Below are 22,371 nucleotides of genomic sequence, written 5' to 3' on the forward strand. Positions count from 1 at the left end.
TGTATCGAGCAGCCGCAATACTCAGAGTAATTGTTTACTGACGCACCCGCGATTTGATATTCAAAATGCAAATCGACAAAATGATGGCCGAGCTGAATTTGAGCATTGATCTTACCGAGCAATACAACAATTTACTCTCAGCAGAAGGTAAGAAATTAATTTATTTACTATCCTCAATTTCAGTAACAACATCTGAATTTTAGAAGTGTCTTCAGAAGACCTGATGGAGGTTCTTCGCAGGATGTCGGTCTGCGTGGTCTCATCGAAAGCCATTGAGATTTTATCCAGCCTCATTGATAAAGTGACGGATACTAAGATCAATTTGAGTGATTTTTCGGAGCTGTATCCGTCCGAACCAGACTTCGAGTTGAAGGTATGCAAACTATTTTATTAGAAATAAATTTCTCTAACGTGTATATTCTTAGGTTCTGGAGCTCTTTGCCTCCCGCAAAGCGACGCAAATCTCCGCCCTAGAGATCAACGGTGGAGAAAATTCAGGTAACCCGCCTAGGATGGAGAAGAAAGTGTGGACAGAAATCGCGAGGCTGAAAAAATTGGAAAAAATCAGCATTACCAAACAAAAATTCTTCCTCGAGGATTTGATGAAAATGTGCAAAGGTCTGCCCAGTTTGAAGGAAATCAGAGTGCTGATCGACTCGAAAAGTCAGTGCCCGACTGACGACCCCAAATTCGCTCAAGAATTCAGCAAAACTTTCGACACGGTGAAGGAATTTGTGTATACTCCCATTGGCCAAGAGGAGCAAAAGGAAAGCTTTATGCTGAAATTGACCAACTTCGGCATCGAGCACCTGCCAAGTGCAAACAAGATCATTTCTGAAGACCATTTCTGCGACATGTCGGAAGGCTGCAAAAAGATGGCCCAAACTTCCCAACTGCAACACTTGCAACTGGACGCAATGAACCTGGAAGAAGTGGCTCTCAACTTTGATAAATTTCGTTCAGTCCGATCTCTGGAGGTAATAACCACCTTAATTTTAAAGAATATCAATTTTAAATATTTGTTATTTATTTCAGTTTGACTGGGGCGAAAGGAAAGTCACCGACTTTGACTACACAAAAAGCAAGAAGAAACTGAGCTCGCTGATTGGGTTCAAGAGTTTGACCCACCTGAAATTCCTCGATTTGTCGTCCATTGATTATCTGACCCGCATCTTGAGCTTTGTTGGATCGAGTTTGATAGATCTGCGCTTGGACTACACCCCTGATAACCCAAAGTTAATGACTGTTGATTTGAAGCTGATCCAAAGCAAGTGTCCTAAATTGAGACATCTCGAAATTACTGAGACTGGCGTTGATGACAGTGAGCCCATGGCCTCTTTCAAGTCGCTTCGTGAACTGAAGATTGCATTCAAATCTGATCCCGAGTATAAATTCAAAAATTATTACACCAAAATACGTTGGTAACTAATTAATTATTTATTTATTTCAGAAACAAGGTGAAGCTGTCCAACATTTTGCACGCCCCGAACCTGGAAAAGGTGCAACTGACTGGAATCAAGGTGACCAAAGACGAGATGCAACTCTTGGTTCGACTGATCCGCAAAAAGACCATCTTGACGAGAATCAGATCTCTCACTTTGACATTGGACGGAAATCAGCGTGCAGAAATGAAGCAAATTGTCGAGAATGAAGGCAGGAGTTTCTTACGTGCCGTTTGCAGCAATCGGAAAATTAAGGAGGAAGACATCAAGTTTGATTTTTAACAATATTCTAGCTACTGTATTTTGAAAACTCTCGCAGGATATCAAAAGAAAGCCTCGTTAATTTCTAAAAAAAAAAACATTTATCGAAGTGGAATCTTCTGGATTAAATGTAAACGCCTGCTTTTTATATCTTTTCTTGGTTAACACTTATGTAAGTATGAGTTGAGTTGAATAAAAATTGGAAAATTACAAAAATAAGAATTTTTATGCCCAAAACTATACAAAGAAACAGGCTCTGGCTAGTAAGAATAAGATTTCACCGAATTTCCTAAACCAATTAATTGAGATTTTTGCAAAATTGCTTTCATTACTGATATCATTCTTCACAAATCAGCAGTACGTTTGACTTCCGCAAATAATTTTTAAACAATTTTTCAGAGATTAATTAAGCAAATCTCCCTCACTCCTTTCCAGACTTCAGCGATGGCTATCAATTGTAAATTTCGTCTTTCGCAGTAGACCTTACAGAACTTCTAAAAGATTTTAAACTAAATTAAAATCTGCTGCGGGAAAGAGGAAAATAAAAAATAATCTTCCTAAACATTACCTTTGGATATTTTAAAAATTCATTCTTGGAATGTTTAGAAACAGGAATGGAGTAGTTTAAATATTCCAAAAATTCGGAGAACCATAACAATTCGATGCCTTGAATGCCGCAATATAGACTTATCGTCAGAGCAAATAGTTACTAAAGACCGCAAACTCGAGAGGCTCAGAGCTCGACTGATTGTGAGGGATATCTCGTGTACCGGAAAAATGGAAGATTTGGAACGGAAAACAAAAGGCTTGGCTTTAAAAGACCGCGAAGAATTCTACCTCAATTTGTACATAAAATATTTAGAATCAAACCGTGAGTTAATTTGACTTTATAGTCAACTCCGTTTGTATTTTTAATCTAATGACTTTCAGCGCATATTGACCATCAAACTGAGTTGAAGAAGTTCATCGAAACTTTGTCGGAACATGGCAACCAAGTCTCCCCATTAAATGCAGAAAGAGTTTTCTCGAAAATAATCTGCTCTGATTCTGATATAACACGCGTAAATTTCGAACGAATTTTAAGATTGTATCCATCCGAGCCTTGGTTTGCATTGAAGGTATGTTCGACTTAATTCTTTTAACCAGCATTTATATATTGAGCATAGGTTCTGAAAATGTTCGCCTCGAAAGCCACCAAAATTGCTACGTTCCTGATCATCAGGAAAAATAACAGGAGCCCACCTTTGAAAATGGAGCAGGAGATGTGGTCTGAAATCAACAAGATGAAGACATTGGAAGAGATAAACATAGACGTATACCATTTCACCTTGGAAGACCTTTTGGCAATGTGTCAAGAAATGACCTGCCTGAGAACTCTCATCGTGAAAATTTATCCTAAGAGCCAATTATTCCGTAGCCAGGATCCAGGCTTGGTCGAAAAATTTAACAAAAGTTTCGGACAGTTAGAAATATTTTCCTTCTCTTCTCTTTGGACAAATGATGGCTTTGGGGAATTCTTTCAGAAGGAACTAACATTGTTCTGTATCAAGAACCTGCTGAACTTGCAATATGTCGGTGATCCGAATTACTTTATTGACATGACACCGCTTTGCACAGACACGGAGATGAGGAAAACTTCCCAATATGAATGTTTGATGATAAAAATGGAACAATTTGAAGCAGAACCAGCTCGTCAAGTCAATAGTTTACCTCTTATTGAAAGCCTTTGGGTGAGCCTGTTAAAAATTAATTTATGTTAAAACCAATATTCTGTCGATTTTCAGATTGATTTTGGTGGTAACTACCAATACCGCCCGATTGAGGAAACCAAAATACACCTGCTGCAGGAATTCAAAGAATTGGAATTCCTCGTATTCACTGATTTGAGATCTGAAAAGTATTTGGAGCTATTCTTGACATCTTACGGCAACAGGTTATACGGTCTCCATTTAAACTACAAACAAGAAGCGACTGAATTCAACTGTCTCAAAAATATTCAGGAATTGTGTCCAAAACTGGTCCTTCTTCATTTCACAAACATTCTTGGCTTCAGAAACGTCTCCATGAAAGATTTCACGAATCTCAATGATCTACGAATAATATTTTCTCATGATGCACGGTAGGGATATTAACCTAATTCTGTTGAAGCATGATAAGTTATAATTTTATTTATCTTTTCCACACAGTGCTGAAGTCCGTCTTGCTGACCTTTTCGCACCGCCAAATCTCGAAATAGTCGTTATATCTCTCCCGCGTGTTTCAAGGAAAGAGCTACAAAAGACTGTTGATTTGGTGAAACAGAAGAAAATCTTGCGTCAAGTCCGATTCTTCGATTTGATAGTAAAGGTATGTCGATTAAAAGCTGTAAAAATCGCGATTGAAAAAGCAGGCGAGGATCTGAAAACGGGATTGCAAATTATGCGTCCACAGGCTTCGATTTTGTTCCGAATTGTATGAATTTAAGTAGAGGATTCGATGCATGCTTGTAAATAAAATAATTTCTACAAAGCACACCTATGATAGATTAAACTTGTTTTCTCAAAGTGGGTTGATAAAAATTCACTAGGAACTTTCAAACGCTCTCTGTCTGAAGCTGTTTTTTATTTAGAAAACAAACCCTTCTCCCAGATTGAAATCAAGTATGTAGATATTTCTAGAAATAAACATTTTTCTTCCTCTGTAACATGATTTTTTTATTCGAAATTAAAATTTCTCAAGTCACTTAAGGTTATAACTACAAAAAGAAATGCTCAGGGATATTCCTACAGAATTGCAAAACATTCAAGGAATTTCAAGGAAAAATAGAGCAGGATTCAAGAATGTTGTCGAGCTCTTAAAACCAACAATCATTGTTAAAAATTTCTTTGACAAGTTTGAGAGTGTAAAAACGATAGGATTGGCGGTCCATTATTCATCGTCAGAAAAGTTTGCACCATTTACACCTTCATAAACTCTTTTTGAGAAAGCTTTTAAATATCGAATCTGCATTTATTTCAAACTATTCTTCAACAGAAATTTGCTTTTTCCAAAGTTAATTCTTTTTAAGCGTTTGTTTCTTAACCAAAAATGCTATTTGAAACATTTTCCGGGTTGAAATCATTTTGTCTTAAAGAGATAGGAGAGCAAAAATATCAAAAGAGAGCGATACACGTGACATTCAGACAAGAATACCAAAAATTCCAAACGCGAGATTGTGAACGCTAGAAATGCAAATACGAGGAATAGTTATTCCTTCTCGTCACTTCAGATATTGAGCAGTCCATTTACGCATCGAATTATTGGAATAAAAACTGGAAAAGATGGAGCGCCTTTTTGAGGTCATGAGATCTGCGGGCGCATCTGATGAAATAATTCAAAGTTGCAAAGAGTATATCGAGGAGAAAAGTGAGTCTTACGTGTTACAATAATTTTTATTTAACTCGCTTTAAACTGAAATTTCTTTCAGACTTAACTCAAGAAGAACTGATCAAGTTACTTCGGCCGCTGTTGGATTTGGAATGGCCTTTGTCACAATTCTATGAGGTCTTTGCAGCATTAATTAATATAGTGTCATACGATGAGATAAATTTGGATGAATTTTCTAATCTACGTCCATCAGATCCAGAATTTGAATTAAAGGTATTCAAAATAAATTTTATATATTTTGAAAGTGGGAATATTCCAAAACGTTTAGGTGTTGCAGGAAATTGTTGAAAGCAAAGCAACGGAAATTACAGTTTTCCGAATCAACAATGGAGACAATCCAACAGCCGATCCACCTAAGTTGGAACCACAATTGCGGACAGAAATCACCAACCTTAAAAAACTGAAAAAGATTTGTATAACCAAGTACCAAATTCCTCTTCGAGATTTGCTGGAAATGTGCAAGAGACTGCCCAGATTGAGGGAAATCGAAGTTGTGATCGATTCTTCGATTCCTGTTCCAACTGACGACCGGAACTTCGCTCAAGAATTCAGAAAAGGTTTAAGGCACCTGAAAGAAATATTTTATATGCCGCCAAACGAAGATGAATTAGGAGACCAGAAGAAATTTTTTACAACATTGACAAACTTCAGCGTGAAACACCATCCGAACCTGTTTCATATTTACACCCAAGGTTTATTTATCGACATGTCGCAGGTCTGCAGAGAAATGAAAATAAAATCCAAACTGCGGACACTGCGGTTAAATTCACTCAACATGGAAAGAGTTTCAAATTTTCACAAATTTCCTGCAGTCAATACTCTTTGGGTAAGAGTTCAACGTGAAAAAGTCACAAATAACTTTTTTTATCCTCAGGTGGATTGGACTGACTGGAACCATGACGTCACCGACCCTCCTAGAGAAATAAAATTAGAGAAATTTCATCATTTCCGCGATTTAGCCTCCCTGACATTCTGCAACTTACTATCAGCTACCAATCTGGAGCTCTTCTTGAATAGCGTTGGTCAAAAACTGACATTTTTGAATCTGTATTACACCTCTGAAAACGAGATGAGGATCAATTTAAGCCTGATTCAACGATCTTGTCAGAAATTGGAAAGTCTAGAAATAGGCCTGGCTGGGGTTGATGACAGTGATTCCCTGGCCTCTTTCACGTCGCTCCTTGAACTGAAGATACAATTCATTCCTCAAGTCAGGTATATATATATATATATATATATATATATATATATATATATATATATATATATATATATATATATATATATATATATATATATATATATATTAAAAAAAATACCTAAAGAATGACAATAATAGTGTTCTGCATTTTTTATTACAGCAAAAATGTGCGACTATCCAACCTTTTGGCAGCACCAAAACTTGAAAGTGTTCGATTGAGTGGCTTTCAGGTGACAATACCGGAGTTGAGTGACACGATTTTATCAATAAGGTTCAAGAATATCTTGGAAAATATAAAAAATATCCATCTGGAATTGGAGGCTAAAGGCATGAAAGAGGGAATGAGAAAGGTGATGAAAAATGAAGGAATTCTGTTCATAGAAGCAGTGCAAAATTTGCAGCAAGAAGGCACAGAAGAAATTGAGGTCGATTTTACGATCATGTAATTGATGGAATGAATTATTTCCATCAATTGTCTACGATACTGAAAATCCTGATCATTCACGGCAATAAAGAAAGAATTTGAAGCTGAAGAATACATAACTATTTGCTGTTTTTAGTTTTTAACCCATCAATTCTGATTAGAGATGAAAGCAGCCCCTAAAAATCTTGTTTTTCCATACTGATATCATATTTCTTCCCAAACCAGCGGGAGTTTAACTGCCTTTCATGAATTTTGTGGTTTACACGCAAAAGGTTAACTGTATATTTGCTAAATTTCAAGAAACATTAAGTTAAAAATTGTGGTATTGCGTTTTGTCAAAGGAAGAAACAATTATTCAAAGAATTTAGAGTGCGCGTGAAGAATTTTCTTGCATCTGCAGAGAGTAATAAAATAAATTTTGGTATCGCTGGGAAGTTATGTGGAATATGCAGCCTAGGAGAGTAACAGAATTTGAGAAATTCGGACTGACAAATCTCGAGAATGAGAGGTTGACGAATTTTACAGCACGCCAGCTCAATCCAACTCAAGCAGCCTGAAGGTTGAGTAATTTATTTCCGCATGTGATTAATTTTTTTAAATGGGCAAGCTTCTCAACGACTCGGGTTTGAACAGAGTTAGAACAACAAAAATTTCATGAGATAGTAATATAAAATGCAGTACAGGAGACATATTATTCAGATAAAAATTACAAAAATTCGAAACGCGAGATTGTGAACGCTAGAAATAGTTGACAAATGTTTTTACTTCACGTCACTTCAGATAAAGAATATACCCGACAGATCGAGCAGTCGGTTAACGCATCGAATTATTGGAATGAAAATTGGAAAAGATGGAGCACCTTTTTGAGGTCATGAAATCTGCGGGCGCAGCTGATGAAATAATTCAAAGTTGCAAAGAGTATATCGAGGAGAAAAGTGAGTCTTACGGCTTACAATAATTTTATTTAAACTGAAATTTCTTTCAGACTTAAGTCAAGAAGAACTGATCAAGTTACTTCGGCGGCTGTTGGATTTGGAATTGCCTTTGTCACAATTCTATGAGGTTTTTGCAGCATTAATTGATATAATGCCATGCAAAGAGATAAATTTAGATGAATTTTCTAGTCTACGTCCATCAGATCCAGAATTTGAATTAAAGGTATGCAAAATAATTTTGATTATATTTTGAAAGTGGGAATTAATATTTCAAAACTTTTAGGTGTTGCAGGAAATTGTTGAAAGCAAAGCAACGGAAATTACAGTTTTCCGAATCAACAATGGAGAAAATTCAATAGTTAATCCGGCTAAGTTGACACGGTCATTGCGGAAAGAAATCCCCAACCTTAAAAAACTGAAACAGATTTGTATAACCAAGTACAAAATTCCTCTCCAATATTTACCGAAAATGTGCAAGAAACTGCCCAAATTGAGGGAAATCGAAGTTGTGATCGATTCTTCGATTCCTGTTCCAACTGACGACCGGAATTTCGCTCGAAAATTCTGCAAAGGGTTAGGCCACCTCGAAAGAATATTTTATCAGCCACCAAAGGAAGATGAATTAGGAGACCAAACGAAATTTTTTACAACTCTGACAAACCTCAGCGTGAAATACCTTCCCAACCTGTTCCTCATTTACACTCAATATTTTTTTATCGATATGTCACAGGCTTGTGGAGAAATGAAAATGATTTCCAAACTGCGAACGTTGCAGTTAAATTCACTCAACATGGAAAGAGTTGCTTCAAATTTTGATAAATTTCCTGCAGTCAATACTCTTTGGGTAAGAATTTAACTTGAAAAGGTTACAAATAACATTTTTTTATCCTCAGGTGGATTGGAGTGACTGGAACGAAAAAGTCACCGATCCTTCTAGAGAAATAGAATTGACGCAACTCCATAATTTGCCAAATTTGGACTCCCTGGCATTCAGCAACTTACTATCAGCTACCAATCTGCAGTTGTTTTTTAATAGCGTTGGTCAAAAACTGACATTTTTGAATCTGTATTACACCTGTAGAAACGAGATGATCATCAATTTAAACTTGATTCAAGAATTTTGTCCGAAATTGGAATGTCTTCATATCGGTTTTGGTGGCATTGAACACAGTAATTCCCTGGCCTTTTTCACGTCGCTCCTTGAACTGAAGATTAAATTCAAACCTCATATCAGGTAAAGATTACAATTAAAAATACTACTAAATTGTTCAGTATTATTTGCAATTGCAGCAAAAATGTGCGACTGTACAATCTTTTGGAAGCACCACAACTTGAAATTGTTCGATTGAGTGGCTTTCATGTGGCTAAACTAGAATTGATGTACACGATTAAGTGTATAATGAACAAGCTTATCTTGAAAAATATCAAAAAAATCAAACTGGAATTGGAGGGAAACGACATGAGAAGGAAAATGAGAGAGATGATGGAAAAAGAAGGGAATCTTTTCAAAGCCGCAGTGCGGAATTTGCAGCAAGAGGATAAAGAAGAAATTGAGGTTGATTTTACAATTAATTGAGGAAATGAATGAATTTTATTCGAACAATTGCGAATTACAGAATTTACATGTATGCAAAATATACAAATCATTGCTTGATCGAAAACTTGAATATATACACGAGATGATTAAGAAATAAAAAAGGAAATTGAAGCCAAAGAATATATTGCAGTTTTAAAGTTTAAATCCCAATTCTGATAAGAGATGAAAACACTAGGAAATATCGTTTTTCGATAATAATATCACATCTTTCTTAAAAAATCAGCGGGAGTTTAACTGCCTTTCTTGTACGAAAAGTTACCTAAAATTGAGGATTAGCTAAATTTCAAGAAACAAGAAGTTAAAAATTCGTGGTATTGCGTTCCGTCAAAGGAAGAAACTATTCGAAGAATTTAGGGCCGAGGCAGCGCGTGAAGAATTTTCTTCTATCTGTAGAGAGTAATAAATTTTTATCGCTGGGCAGTTATGTGGAATATGCAGCCTAGGAAACAGAATTTGAGAAATCTCGAGAATGAGAGGTTGACGAATATTACAGCACGCCAGCTCACACCAACTCAAGCAGCCTGAAGGTTCAGTAATTTATTTCCGCATCTGATTAATTTTTTTTTCAAAATGGGAGAGCTTCTCAACAACTTGGGTTTGAACGGCGCGTTTAAAACTTTTACGAATCTGATTTCGTCACGTGGTGAGTGTCATAATTATTAATTATCGAATTATTTTGTTACTAAAATATACAATTCCAGAAGTTCCACATGTGTCAATGATGGACTGCCTCTACAATTTATGTGAAAAAGGAATGGCTTCGTCGAAAACCATCGGATTTCTTGAAAACTTGATTTATAAAAAGAGGAATACGGAAATCAATTTGAGCGACTATTCCGCGATTTACCCTTACGAGCCAGACTTTGAATTAAAAGTATATGTGAAATACAACAAATATCTCTCACACTTTTTAACCCTTTTATATTTAAAGGTGATGCAGCTGATTGCGTTCCACAAAGCGACGCAGATTACCGCATTTTACATCGAAAGTGAAGATTATTTTAAGGACAATGCACCGAAACTGGAGCGGCCACTGTGGACAGAAATCACCAAGTTGGAAAACCTGCGCCTAATCATCATACAAAAATACAAAGTTCCCGTCCAAGACTTGGTGAAAATGTGCAGGAAATTGACCAATTTGAGCCACATCAGAGTCAAGATCGATTCTGAGAGTTCTCTTCCAACTGACGACCAGGAATTTGCTCAAGAATTCAGCAACAGTTTAGACCATCTCAGGAATATTTTTTATTTCCTGCCAGGCAAAAACGGAAATCGAGAAGTTCGAAACTTTTTTAAAACTCTGACAAACTTCAGCATCAAACACTTGCCAAACGCGTACAGGATCGATACTCCAGAATTATTTTGCGACATGACGGAAGCCTGTGCGGAGATGGAGGAAACGTCCCACCTGAGACAGTTGGTATTAAATGCAATCCACCTGCAAAAGGTCGCTTCGAATTGCCACAAGTTTCCTTCAGTCACATCCCTAAAGGTAAATAAGAACTAATTTCAACTTTACCCAGATTATAAATAAATTTGTTCTTAATTGTTAGATGGACTGGGATGAGTGGAACAAAACTCAAGTCAACGACCTTTTGAAGAAAATGGAACCGCTTGAATTCCCCGCGTTGACTTGCCTGACTCTCCATGAATTGGTCTCAACTGACAATCTGGAGTTGATCTTGAGGAGTCTTGGTCAAAAATTAAGGCTTCTGTATTTCCATTACCAAACTGAGCGCGCGACGAACGTCGATTTGAACCTGATTCAGAAGCTGTGCCCGAAATTGAATTGTATTGACATAAAAATGGGTGGCGTTGAAGCCAGCGAGTCTTTGTACACTTTCTCGTCACTCCGTGAGCTGGACGTCACGTTCAAACCTGGAATGAGGTTAGTTTTTTGAAAGAAAATTGAGAATTTATTACATATAATTTTAATTGCAGCGAAGAACTTCAGCTTACCAACCTTTTGGCAGCTCGAAACCTTAGCACTGTGCGATTGAGAGGCTTGCAGATTACAATGCAAGAGTTGAAAGACTTGATTTCTTCGATTGAGGACAATAATATCTTGGAAAATATCGAATTAATCGCTCTGGAATTTGACGGCGGAAATATGAGTAGAGAAATGAGGGAATTGATGGACAGTGAAGGAGAACGTTTCAAAGCCGAAATGCGCAAGAACAAGGCTAGCATTGTAATCGATTTTAGGATTAATTTTCCTTTTTCTCCTTCAGAATGAGGAAGAGATTTTATACGAATCTCCAAATAGTTTTAAACTCGAACTTACTGCGAGGTATCTTACAACGAAAATGGACAACATATAATTTATTTTAAATCAATCAAACGTATGTGAAAAATAATATTTAACTTTTATGATGTACCAGACCAAGGTGATTTTGTCATACCATCTAAAGCATAATAGATATTACTAAATAAACTCCGCATATTTAAAGAATAGAAATTTATTGTTTCACTCTCATTTCTACCTGAGTGACCTACGGAAAGAAAATATAATCCTGTTTCATAAAATACTAGAGAGGTTTTTAAACTGAAAAAGTTTCTATTATAAAATTTAGTTTAATTGGTTGGAAGGGGCAATGAAATAATATTTTATTTTTAGACAACTTTCAAATAAACACCGACAGTCAATTTAAAAAGGAAAATTTAAAAGTCAATTTAATCTCTTCCCTCTGAATGACTTGTTTATTCGAATTTCAAGAGACCATCTTAGCAACAATAAATAAAAGTAGCAAATTCTCTAAATTTATTACCATTCTGTCAGCAATCGGAAAAAGGAATTCTAGGGAATCACAGCTGCGACAGAAATTTTAACAATTCGAACCTGCAATCTTGTGAAGAATTTATTTAGAAATATTCAAGTAAAATCATGACAATGCGAAGACTTGTCGGTTTACTCTTCATCGCAAACCTCAGCAAGAACCACCATGAGTGAGAGTATCGACAATGATTTATCTTTCCTTCTTTACGATATTTTGGGGCAAACAACCAAGTCCATTCGTAAGTTAAAATTTTAATGTATTATTTATTAAAAACTCAAGACATGTTTGAAATTTTATAGAACTGAATCAAATGAACCGTGCCATGTGGGAAGGAAGAAACTTCTGTTCAGATTTCATGCGGTTCCTGTCCAAACGGATGTGTCCCAATACTTCGACGATACATTTCCGTGACTTTGGCCGAATCTGTCCGTCGGAGCAACAATTCGAGTTGAAGGTACTTCAAATATTTTAATTTCAGTGCTAAATCAACAAAAATTCCAGTTGCTGCGATTGATTTTCTCGAGGGCGAAAAGAATTTCTGACATCTACATGACCATCCGAGAAGAAGATGAAAGAGAGTATTTCCCTAAAATACCCCTACGAGAAAAATCACGTGTTGACACGAGTTTTTCGTGACCCCTTCGAATATTTTTTTCGATATTTTTCCTGGGTTATTTGAGGCCCCCTTAATCGATTTTGACCGTAAATTTTCTTTTTTTGCGTGTTTTTGATATTTCCGGAACACGTGATAATCACGTGATGAACACGTGTTTCCGGACACGAGTTAAAAATTAAATACCTTGATATTTGCTTCAATTGCATTTAAACTCTATTTTTTGCAGCTTTCTATCATTAATAAAATTATTTTACGGCAAAATTATTAAATTTAGCAACTCGCATATATTAACTCGAGTTGAACACGTGCTACACACGTGGCTTTAAACACGTGTCGGAGATCACGTGTTTAAACACGTGTGTTTAACACGTGTTCAACTCGAGTCAATATATGCGAGTTGCTAAATTTAATGTTTTATAAAAATTTATTAAAATGTTATAAAATTTATACAAATAAAGTGAAGAAATGTTCAAAATTCTTAGAAAATACGTGGTCAATTAAACTCGTGTCGGAGATCACGTGTTTCACACGTGTTTAACTCGAGTCACGTTACACGAGTAGCACCGGTTAATAATTTGCTCTCAAAAAATTTTAAAAAAGAAAAAGAAATGCAAAAAAGTAAGTGGGGATCCTACATAGTATATGGTGTAATGTGTATAACATATTTTTCACAATTTAGATACATAATTTATTTAGGGATTCATTTTTAAATTTGTATTTGCTATGAATAATTCACCAAAATGTTTTTTTCGTTTTTTTTATTTTAAATCATGTGGAATAATTATTTAATTGAATCAATTAAACAGCTGATTCTAAAATTAATAAACAAATTTGAATTTTTTTTCTTCATATTTATATTTAATTTATTTATTTTAATCTTTTTGCTTTTCATTTTCTATTACTTTTGATATTGCGGCAGGGAATAATCATTGAATATCACGAATTCTAAAATAAGTTTAATTTTGATTATAATTTTAGCTCCTATGAATTCTTTGAAGATAAAATTTGCAAATTATTTTCCGCCACATATCCGGGGGGATAATAATTATAATAATTTTTTTGCTGTTTGCGATGTGGAACATAATAAGGGTTGCGGAATTAAAAAATTCGCTCGCATACATTTTAGGTGCACGGCGCTGGTAATCCCACATCCCACTGCTTGCGCTTCGCGCGGTTGGTTTTTCACCAGCTTTTCAATTTCATCCTCGCGCGCAAGAAAGATCGCAGCTGGGAAGAGCAAGGAGGGACAGGAGGGGCAGGAGCGGCTGGTGTTGCTGCTTGCAGCGTAAGCGGCAACGGCAAGAGAGAAAAAGCGAAAGTGGGGGCGGGAGTTAGCATGCACATGCAGGCACAGGCAGGATCGGAAACAGAGTGCGTACGCAGCCAAAGCCAACGGCAAAAAGAGAATCCAACGACATGGCACACACGCGCGCATTTACGTCCAGCTTTTACGAACAATTAAGGGCACAATTAGCTAATTATCCGAGTGTTTAGTGCACCAGTATGCAAGTAACGTGTCGCGCGACTGTTTTGCTCAACCGTTCATCATCTACAAAGATAATTCTCACTGCTGCGGCTGGTGTATGTACGACGTTATGGATGAGCTCAATGACGCCAGGTATGTATGTGTTAAAATCATTTTAGTTTTCTGTAATCTATCCGTAAATACGTAAAATTTGCATGTCAATCACTAATACACATGGAAAAGCTACAGTTTCTGCCGGGTTACGCATCTCACCAGTTCTTATGAGAATACCATTATAACATTATTTGGGGTTGTAAAAACTGTAACTCGGCGGCGAAAACTAATTTTTCCATGCACAGATTTGATTCATTAAATAATTAAGTATGTGCATACATATTTAAATATTCGCATTTTTTTCCTTTCGCCGGACAATATTACTGTCTAGTATTTATTGTGCTACATACATAACAAGCATTAATGTATCGAGTCGTAAATTCTGACTGACGCTTAATTCTTCTCGACTGTGCATACATAATGGAAAATGACACTTCGCCGCAAAGTTACAACCCTAATTTTATTATGGGATTCTCATAAAAACTGGCGAGATATGTAACCCGGCAGAAAATATTGCTTATCCATGCATTTATGTACATTATTATTTGTTTTAAATTTATTTTTACTCATTTTAACAATTTGCAGTATTTTCACTGCCGTAAATGAATAAAAACATAACGTGTATGCATACTTCACATGTGCTTGAGCGTAAAACATTCAATTAAAAAAGGCCTAGACTTCATTTAATTATAAAATCGCATTTTTAGAGAGCAATAAAATGCTATCATTGTTTATTTTGTATAGAGTTTAATTGTGTGTTGCTCCTAATTCTCAAAATTGATTTTGATTTCAGACAAGACGGAATAAAGGATGAGACGGATGATTAGCAACCAGTGTGGAGCTGCCAAAGAGCAAGGCTGATGGGCATTCAGAGTAAGTTTGCTTTACTATATTTTAAAAAAAATACAAAGTGTTAAGAAAATTATGCTATATTATAGTAGTTCAACTCGACGCCAACATTTTGCCACTTTTAATTAATGTAGGTGCATCTCAATTGGCGTATAATTTCCAGCTAGTTTTCTGACCTATTTGATTGCAGTGGCCTATTTAATTTTCCTCGTAGGCTAAATTTTAGTTTGCTACACGTTTTGTGGCCGCCGGCTGATTCAGGGCGCACACAAATTTTATAAAGAGAACGTTATTAATTTATATTAAGTTCTGAGTTCGCTGTTCATTAATTATCGACATATGCTACTGAGGAGATAAAAATTAGGAAAATTAGATTTTATTTTCAACTTGTTTGGCCTATTGAAGTATTGAACCATGATCATGCACCATAATGAAATAACGCTTCTCGTATGAAGTTTTCATTGTTTATATAGTGTGGATAGATACAGGCCAACAATTAAAAATTATTTGAATTGTTGTATGCAATAAGCAGTTAATAACTTGTTCTTTCATTCCCTTATATTCAAAAAAGTAATTTGCTTCAGTTTATTTTCAAATTTTCTTCAAATTCAAAAATCTGTCCAACAGCGCATAAAAACTCTTAGGGAAACTCATATTTTTGAAGTAATATTAGATTTCAAGTAGGGAGACGGTCCTCACCATGCATTTGAAAAGCATGCTAACTTTGCAGCCACTTATCTAAATAATTTACAGCGCTACTTTGGTCAATTTTGGCTTCCTGTGAATCAATCCTAAGGGATAAGTGCATGCATAAATTAATGGCATCAAAGCTATTTCTGGATTTTGCAGAATATCAATCCTCCTTAATCCATAGCTACTTGGTAGTGGAAAAAATCGCGCATATGTCAACAACCAAACGCGAATTTCCTTGTTGCAAGAAAAGGGCAAGAATTATTATCAATTCAACAGTGAAAATTGGGTAATTGTTGAGCGATGCGCAAATTTACCGCCACCAGGACTGTAAAAGAGGATTGATGCTGAAAAGTCCTGGATAATGCTTGTTGCCAATGCATCAACTCATCCCTTGGGATTACTTGAAACCTAAACTGACCTAAGAAAGATTGTAAATTTTTGAGAAAAAAAGCTGGCAAAGTTATCACGTTTTTCTTACGGTAAAACTGTCTCCCTACTTGAAATCTGATTTTATTTCAAAACAAAGTTTATCCCAAAAATTGCCATCCACTGCTGGACAGATCTTGACGAGAGGAATCGAAATCTGCCAAACAAATGTGGTCAAGCACTGTATATTTTGGAGAAAATCTGAAATATTTTGACTGGAGCAAGGTGATTTGTTCAGTATCAACTATTTCTTGCATCCAACTATTCAAAAATGTTCAATTGTTGCCCTTAATCAATCCACTTTAGCATCAGCAATGTCAACTGATTTTCATTTTTTTCCTATTTCAGAGAGTGTGCAGGCCTCCCGGATGAAAAAGGTTGAAACAGATGAAGAAGGAGGAGGTGGAGAAGAAGGATCAGCGAGGAAGCAGCAGAAAGAGCTGATGAATGTTCCAGCCGCTGAGAAGGATCAGCTCATGCAGAGGAAGATAACCAAGAAAACCACGTGAGAAAATTTGTTCATCGACAGACTTGAAAATTATTTAGAATATTTCCCCATTAAAGTCTAATATAACCATAAGTTCATATTTAATATTTCAAGAGGGTTGGGCTGGGCACTACAAATCTTTGTTTAAAAAACTGCACTGTTCCTGGCTGAGCCCCCACTTTGTGCCGAATGCGTCTGCTGCTCGAGGCTAGCTCGAGCTCGTCGAAAAGCTCGGTACGCACTCAAGAAGGGGTTCCAACCTGGCTCTCTTGCAGGGAGGGTGGTGGTTGTGGTTTCAACCACAAACACCACCCTCCTTGCCAAGGTTAGAGCGCGAGAGCCAGGTCAGAATCTCTCTCGAGCGCGAACCGAGCCCTTCGACGAGCTCGAGCAGCAGATGCTTAGTCGGTTCAATTTACTATAAGTAATTAAATGAGCAGACCTAGTAATTGGAAACTAATTTTAATAGAATTTGTATGTTATTATCGTAAAATCCACTATACTATGCTCAAGTTTTTAAACTTTGATGCCCTTGTTCTAGTTAAATGGAGTAAAAAAATTATTTTATGTGACACTATATGTATGAATATTTGTAATTATATCATAAAATGTTTATAATTTGCTGCAAATAAATATATTAAACGCAAATTAAAGTGTAGTTTCAACTCGTTCCAAACCCGTGTCAACTCGTGACTCGTTCCCAAATCACGTGATTTGACACGAGACTTCACACGTGTCTATCTCGTGGTAGACACGTGTTTCAAGACACGTGAACTCGTGGCAAAAACCACGAGTTTTTCACGTGTCTACCACGTGATTTTTCTCGTAGGGACCGCGGGGAATTTGGAATGAACTCAGCAGGATGAAGACGTTGCAGAGGGTGTGGATTGCTCGCTACCGTTTAGCCCACTGCGACATGATCGGACTGTGCCAACAACTGCCCAACCTGGAGGTCCTTTCAGTCCTAGTCGAGTGGGTTGTCCGGCATAATCTTTGGACCATCGACCCGCACTGCAAACTCCGTGCCTTGTACTTGACATTCAGCGTGGTTGGAAGGTTTGTTTGTTTGTTTTTTTAATTAAACGCGTTGAATATTTTCTATAATAATTGTAATTAACAGCAATAAGGTTGGCCTCTCGAAACTCTTGGAGCCGCCCAACCTGGAAACTGTGTTTTTGACCAACTTGAAAGTGTCCAAGGAAGAGTTGACGAAGACGGCAAAGTTGGTGGAACAAGAGTCGATACTCAATCGTATCTCGATGATTGTTCTGAGAATGGACAGAAATACCAGATGGCATGAGATCAAAGAAGGCGAAAAATTCGTAAATACGGTGCTTCGTTTAAGGGAATCTCATGCCTCTCTGGAATTTTAAAAACTGCTGAAAAGGGCAGTGATAGCCTGGGAGAAAGGATTAAAAGTAGAACTTTTATTTAAGATATTTAATATGTGCACGAAACAAAAATAGTTATGGCAACTATGGATTTTTGGGAACGGAAACTGGATTTGTCGAGTTTTAAATTAATATACAAACAGCTATTTTGAGCTCCTTGTCTGTAAAATGCAGCACAATAAATTTAAAACTTCGTAAGCAACGTAATTTAATTTTCTTTTTTATTTTAAATCCTAATTCCTATAATTTAATATTTTTAATTTTGTTCAAGAGAAAGGATGCAAGAGTCTGAACGTAAAAATACCTTCAAATGTTGTTCCTACCGCAGAAAAATGAAATAAAGGCCTGTTAAAAAATACGACATCTTCAATTTAGCTGTGTCAAATATTTTTATTTCAAAAGCTAGTTTGTAGCATCTTGGCTTAATCAATCAAATAAACCCACAAAACATTTCTAGCTCTAACTATTTACACTAATTTTCCCTAAAACATTAAACTTCCACAAAAAAAAATTGATCTTGAAATTTTACAATTTCACTCCCTTAAATTGTACGTAGCGTATCAGCATTTCACTTCGTTTTTGACAAATTACAAGTATACAGCGATCGAGGCTTCAGGCCTCCAGGAACGCAAATTTGCGTCAAAATGCTGTCTTAATAATCTATGCTGGATTGGAGCATTTTTAGGCTCAACGGCAGATACATCCAAAAGGAACGATTTGAGTTTGGACAAGATTTTTCCGTTTCGAACCAGATTGTTCGTGAGCTCCAACTCGGTCATCGAGACCTTGAAACCCTTCAACATAACTGTCTCCAGGTGTGGCTGCAGCATCAGGTCTGAGAGGGGTAGATCTCTCTTGAGTGCCCTGAATAAAATAAATAAATAGAGAGGAATTCACTAGTTGTTTGAAGACGCCAACACATGGCGCCACCGTATACTTTCGAGATAAATTTAATTTTACGGCTTTTCCGCTGCGATTTCAGATTTAATCCTGCTACTATGCATTCTTCACTTGATATGCTTTTTTTGACGTGCTGATAACCAAAATTGGTTCAGCCATTCGCCGTAGAAACGTTGGAAAATATTTTTTATTTCAAAAAATAGTTTTTCACGATTCTACGGCGATTGGCTGGACTGATTTTGGTTTTTAGCACGTCAAAAGAAAGCAAATTAATTGAATAATGCAAAATAGCTAGATTGAGTCTGAAATCGCAGCGGAAGTGCCTTAAAATCTAAAGTATACGGTGGCGCCATCTGTTGGCGGCTTCGAACACTGGTGTATTCGTTAATTATTTAAATTAAAATCCTACCCTGGGCGCAGACTCAACTTGAGCTCCTTGACGGTGGACTTCAGGTTGTTGTACCAACGAGAGTCGAAGGTAAAGCTTTTAACTCTCCGCACGGACAGCGACTCCAGTTTCGGACAGAGTTGGTAGATCATTTCCAGTTTCAATTCCATGTCACTACCCTGACCATTCTCTGGCGCCAAAGACAGGGATTTCAGGTTTTTGCCGCAAGCCATCAGGAACAGTCGAAGGATCAGGTGCGAATCCAAGTTGATGAATTTCAGGCTGTTCAATTTTTTCAGTCCCATCAGGATTGGCAAATTAGACTCATCGCCGTTTGGTAGGCTCACGTATCCATTTGCCCATTTCACCTGAAATATGTTTAAATATATTTTAAAGGCTTATTTGACGAAGTTTTTGAGCACACCAATCGATTCCTGAGGGTCGAATTAGGTAAAGTAGATGTTTTTCCGACCAAAAAGTTCAGCGTGACGTGCGAACTATTTTTCCCGCCAAAACATTATGAATGTATTTGTGAGAACTGCGCATGCGTCAGAGCTGGCTGGATGTGACAAAGAATTCATTCGTACTGGCGGCCTCTCTGCAAGTGCTCAAACTAGCTCTCACGCATGCGCAGTTCTCGCATTCATATTGTTTTGGCGGGAAAAAAGTTCTTACGTTGCGCGGCACGTTTTGGTCGGAAAAAACATCCACTTTACCTAATTCGACCCTCAGGAATCGATTGGTGGGCTCAGAAACTTCGTCAAAGACGATCTTTAAATGAATTTAAAAAATATTAACTCGTACACAGAGAGATCTGACTCGTGGGAATTTTTTCAGAGATACGGATTCCAATTCGCGCAGGTTGCTAATGATGAAATCCAAGTGGCGGATTCTCGATTTTTTCTTCTGATCGCGGCAAGCCTGGATCATATCCAGGAAGACGTCAGGGGGTCCGGCGGCCTCCAGGTTTGGCAGATTCTTGATGCAGCAGAAGGTCAGGGCTTTTACAAATTCGGCACAGGTCCAAAACGAGGTGAACCGAAACTCGGACAGTTGGCGGAAACTTTTCTTGAATGTGGTCAGAAATTCAGGCGTTTGCATGCTTTCCAAGGACTGGGCAGCGATTCTCACGTAGATTTTGCGCAAGGAAGGCATTTCCCAGCACAACGCCATCAATTCAGAGAGGATGAAGCCGAAACTGCAGATTTCCAGCTCTTTCAACTTGCGCAACTTGAGGAATTCGTACAGAACCTCCGGCTGCAATAGCGGAGGATTTGGACGGTCTTCTCCTTCCTTCTTGATGGCTTTTAATTTTTTTGCCTTGTCCAAAACCAATTCTATAACCTAAAACTGTATATATTAATTATCAGGATTAGGGAAAAAGATAAAAAAATTACCTCTATCACAAAGCTTGGATTTGACGAATACAAGTTGTTGATCCTGTCGAAACTGAAGGACTTCGTCTTGCTACTAATCAAAAGGGACAGAATCAGTTTCACGTGGGCAGCATCGCAACTGTCAGGGGAAGTCAATTGGCCGAGAAACTCTTCCAATTCTCGCTCACGCAGAGCTTGCGCTGAAATTCGGGAAATTCGAGCTCGATTATTGCGAGAGAATGAATTTAAAAAGACTCCCTACTTACGCATTCGGTCCAAAAACTCGATGTATTCTTTTAGGCAACTGCAAAGATTGTTTCCCGGACCCATATACATCTTTCCGCAGCAGCTACGAAAAATAATCGGAAAGGATCATGGCTTTCTATTCCTCTGCATAGAAATCAGTTCGTCCAGCGCTTGAGAAGTATTCTGAAAAATTTGTGCATTGCTGAATTATTTGCGTTCTTTTCGAATATTTATGAATTCATCATCTTATTCTTATCAAACATAACATAAATTCTTGCGGTGGGGAATTTCTTTCTGGCTCGTTAAATATTTTAGACATTTAAAGAAGAGTACGGGAAATTCCTGACTTATAAATCTTTCCAGGATTGATTTATGAGATCCTAAATAGGAATTTTGGAACAAATTTTTGACATTTTTGCCTCCTTTCTTGGTGATTGTGAAAATAAAACGCGTAAAATTATTAAAAAAAAATAGAAATTGTATTTTTGGTGCTTCTATAGGCCCAAGGAACTTGGAATTGCTTTTAAAATATTCTTTTCTTAAATCAAGACAGCTGAAACCATCATTTAAGAAGTGAATGTTTAATGTCATGGAAATAAAAAAGAAATTCTTGTTTATTGATGGTTATTTCGATGGTCAAATCAAAATTTATCATGCGGCTTCTTCTAAGTAAGAAGGTTTGCTATGAAAATTACAACTTAGATGATTTTCCGCCATATTGTCTTTAAATCCGGGGTAATTAAACGAGACACGAACATTAATGCACATTTTGGTGGAAGCTGGCCATAGCCACGGTCTAAAAGATACGTTTTTTTTCGAAAAATATTTCCAATAATTCCTGAGGAATTAGATTTGCTAATTGTAAGGGAAAATCAGTACAAATAATTGAAATTAATTGTTACTTACTAAATTAATTTAAGAAATTTTAATTTCGAATCAAAACATCATGTTACAGGGGTAGAATATGTTTATTTTTTAAGTTATACATATATATATACACACTTGATTTCAAACTTGGAGCAGGGTTTGTTTTCTAGAGAAAAAAATAAACAGCTGCAGTCAGCGAGCAACTGAAAGTTCCTAGCGAATTTTTATCAACCAACTTTGAGAAAACAAGTGCTTTTAAGAAAAATCTTTATGTACAAGCATGCATCGAATCCTCTAGTTCAATAATTTGGAACGCAATCGAAGCCCGTGGACGCATAATCTGCAATTCGCTTTTCAGATTCTGGCCTGCTTTTTTAATCACGCTTTCCAAAGCTGTTGATCCACTTACTTTTACTGTTAACTCGAAGCTTTGGATTCGGCGCAAGATTTTCTTCTGTTTCACCAAATCCACAGTCTTCAGCAGCTCTTTCCTTGAAACGGGTGCGAAATG

At 36.8% G+C, this 22,371-nt stretch overlaps 2 protein-coding genes and 1 long non-coding RNA gene across 3 annotated transcripts; 2 read left to right on the forward strand and 1 right to left on the reverse strand.

Moving 5' to 3' along the window:
* The first annotated feature begins 13,821 nt into the window (after positions 1-13,821).
* LOC135934131 (uncharacterized) lies at positions 13,822-17,320 on the forward strand. Its single transcript, XR_010574072.1, has 3 exons — positions 13,822-14,276; positions 15,031-15,110; positions 16,554-17,320. It is a non-coding gene; the product is annotated as an uncharacterized LOC135934131 (long non-coding RNA).
* A 209-nt stretch (positions 17,321-17,529) lies between these two features.
* LOC135942948 (uncharacterized) lies at positions 17,530-18,375 on the forward strand. The gene is made up of 3 exons (XM_065489308.1): positions 17,530-17,748; positions 17,813-18,014; positions 18,355-18,375. Exons 1-3 carry the CDS (start codon positions 17,555-17,557, stop codon positions 18,373-18,375), a joined length of 417 nt encoding a protein of 138 aa, XP_065345380.1. The 5' UTR covers positions 17,530-17,554.
* Positions 18,376-18,594: 219 nt separating this feature from the next.
* On the reverse strand, positions 18,595-21,111 carry LOC135947735 (uncharacterized). Its single transcript, XM_065496664.1, has 5 exons — positions 21,014-21,111; positions 20,769-20,947; positions 20,176-20,715; positions 19,393-19,739; positions 18,595-18,947 (listed from the first exon to the last, which is right to left on the reverse strand). The coding sequence occupies exons 1-5, from the start codon at positions 21,081-21,083 to the stop codon at positions 18,671-18,673; spliced, it is 1,413 nt and encodes a 470-aa protein (XP_065352736.1). The 5' UTR covers positions 21,084-21,111; the 3' UTR covers positions 18,595-18,670.
* Between the last annotated feature and the right edge of the window lie 1,260 nt (positions 21,112-22,371).

This window comes from Cloeon dipterum, chromosome 1 (assembly GCF_949628265.1).
Source record: "Cloeon dipterum chromosome 1, ieCloDipt1.1, whole genome shotgun sequence".
In the NCBI taxonomy this organism is placed as follows: domain Eukaryota; kingdom Metazoa; phylum Arthropoda; class Insecta; order Ephemeroptera; family Baetidae; genus Cloeon; species Cloeon dipterum.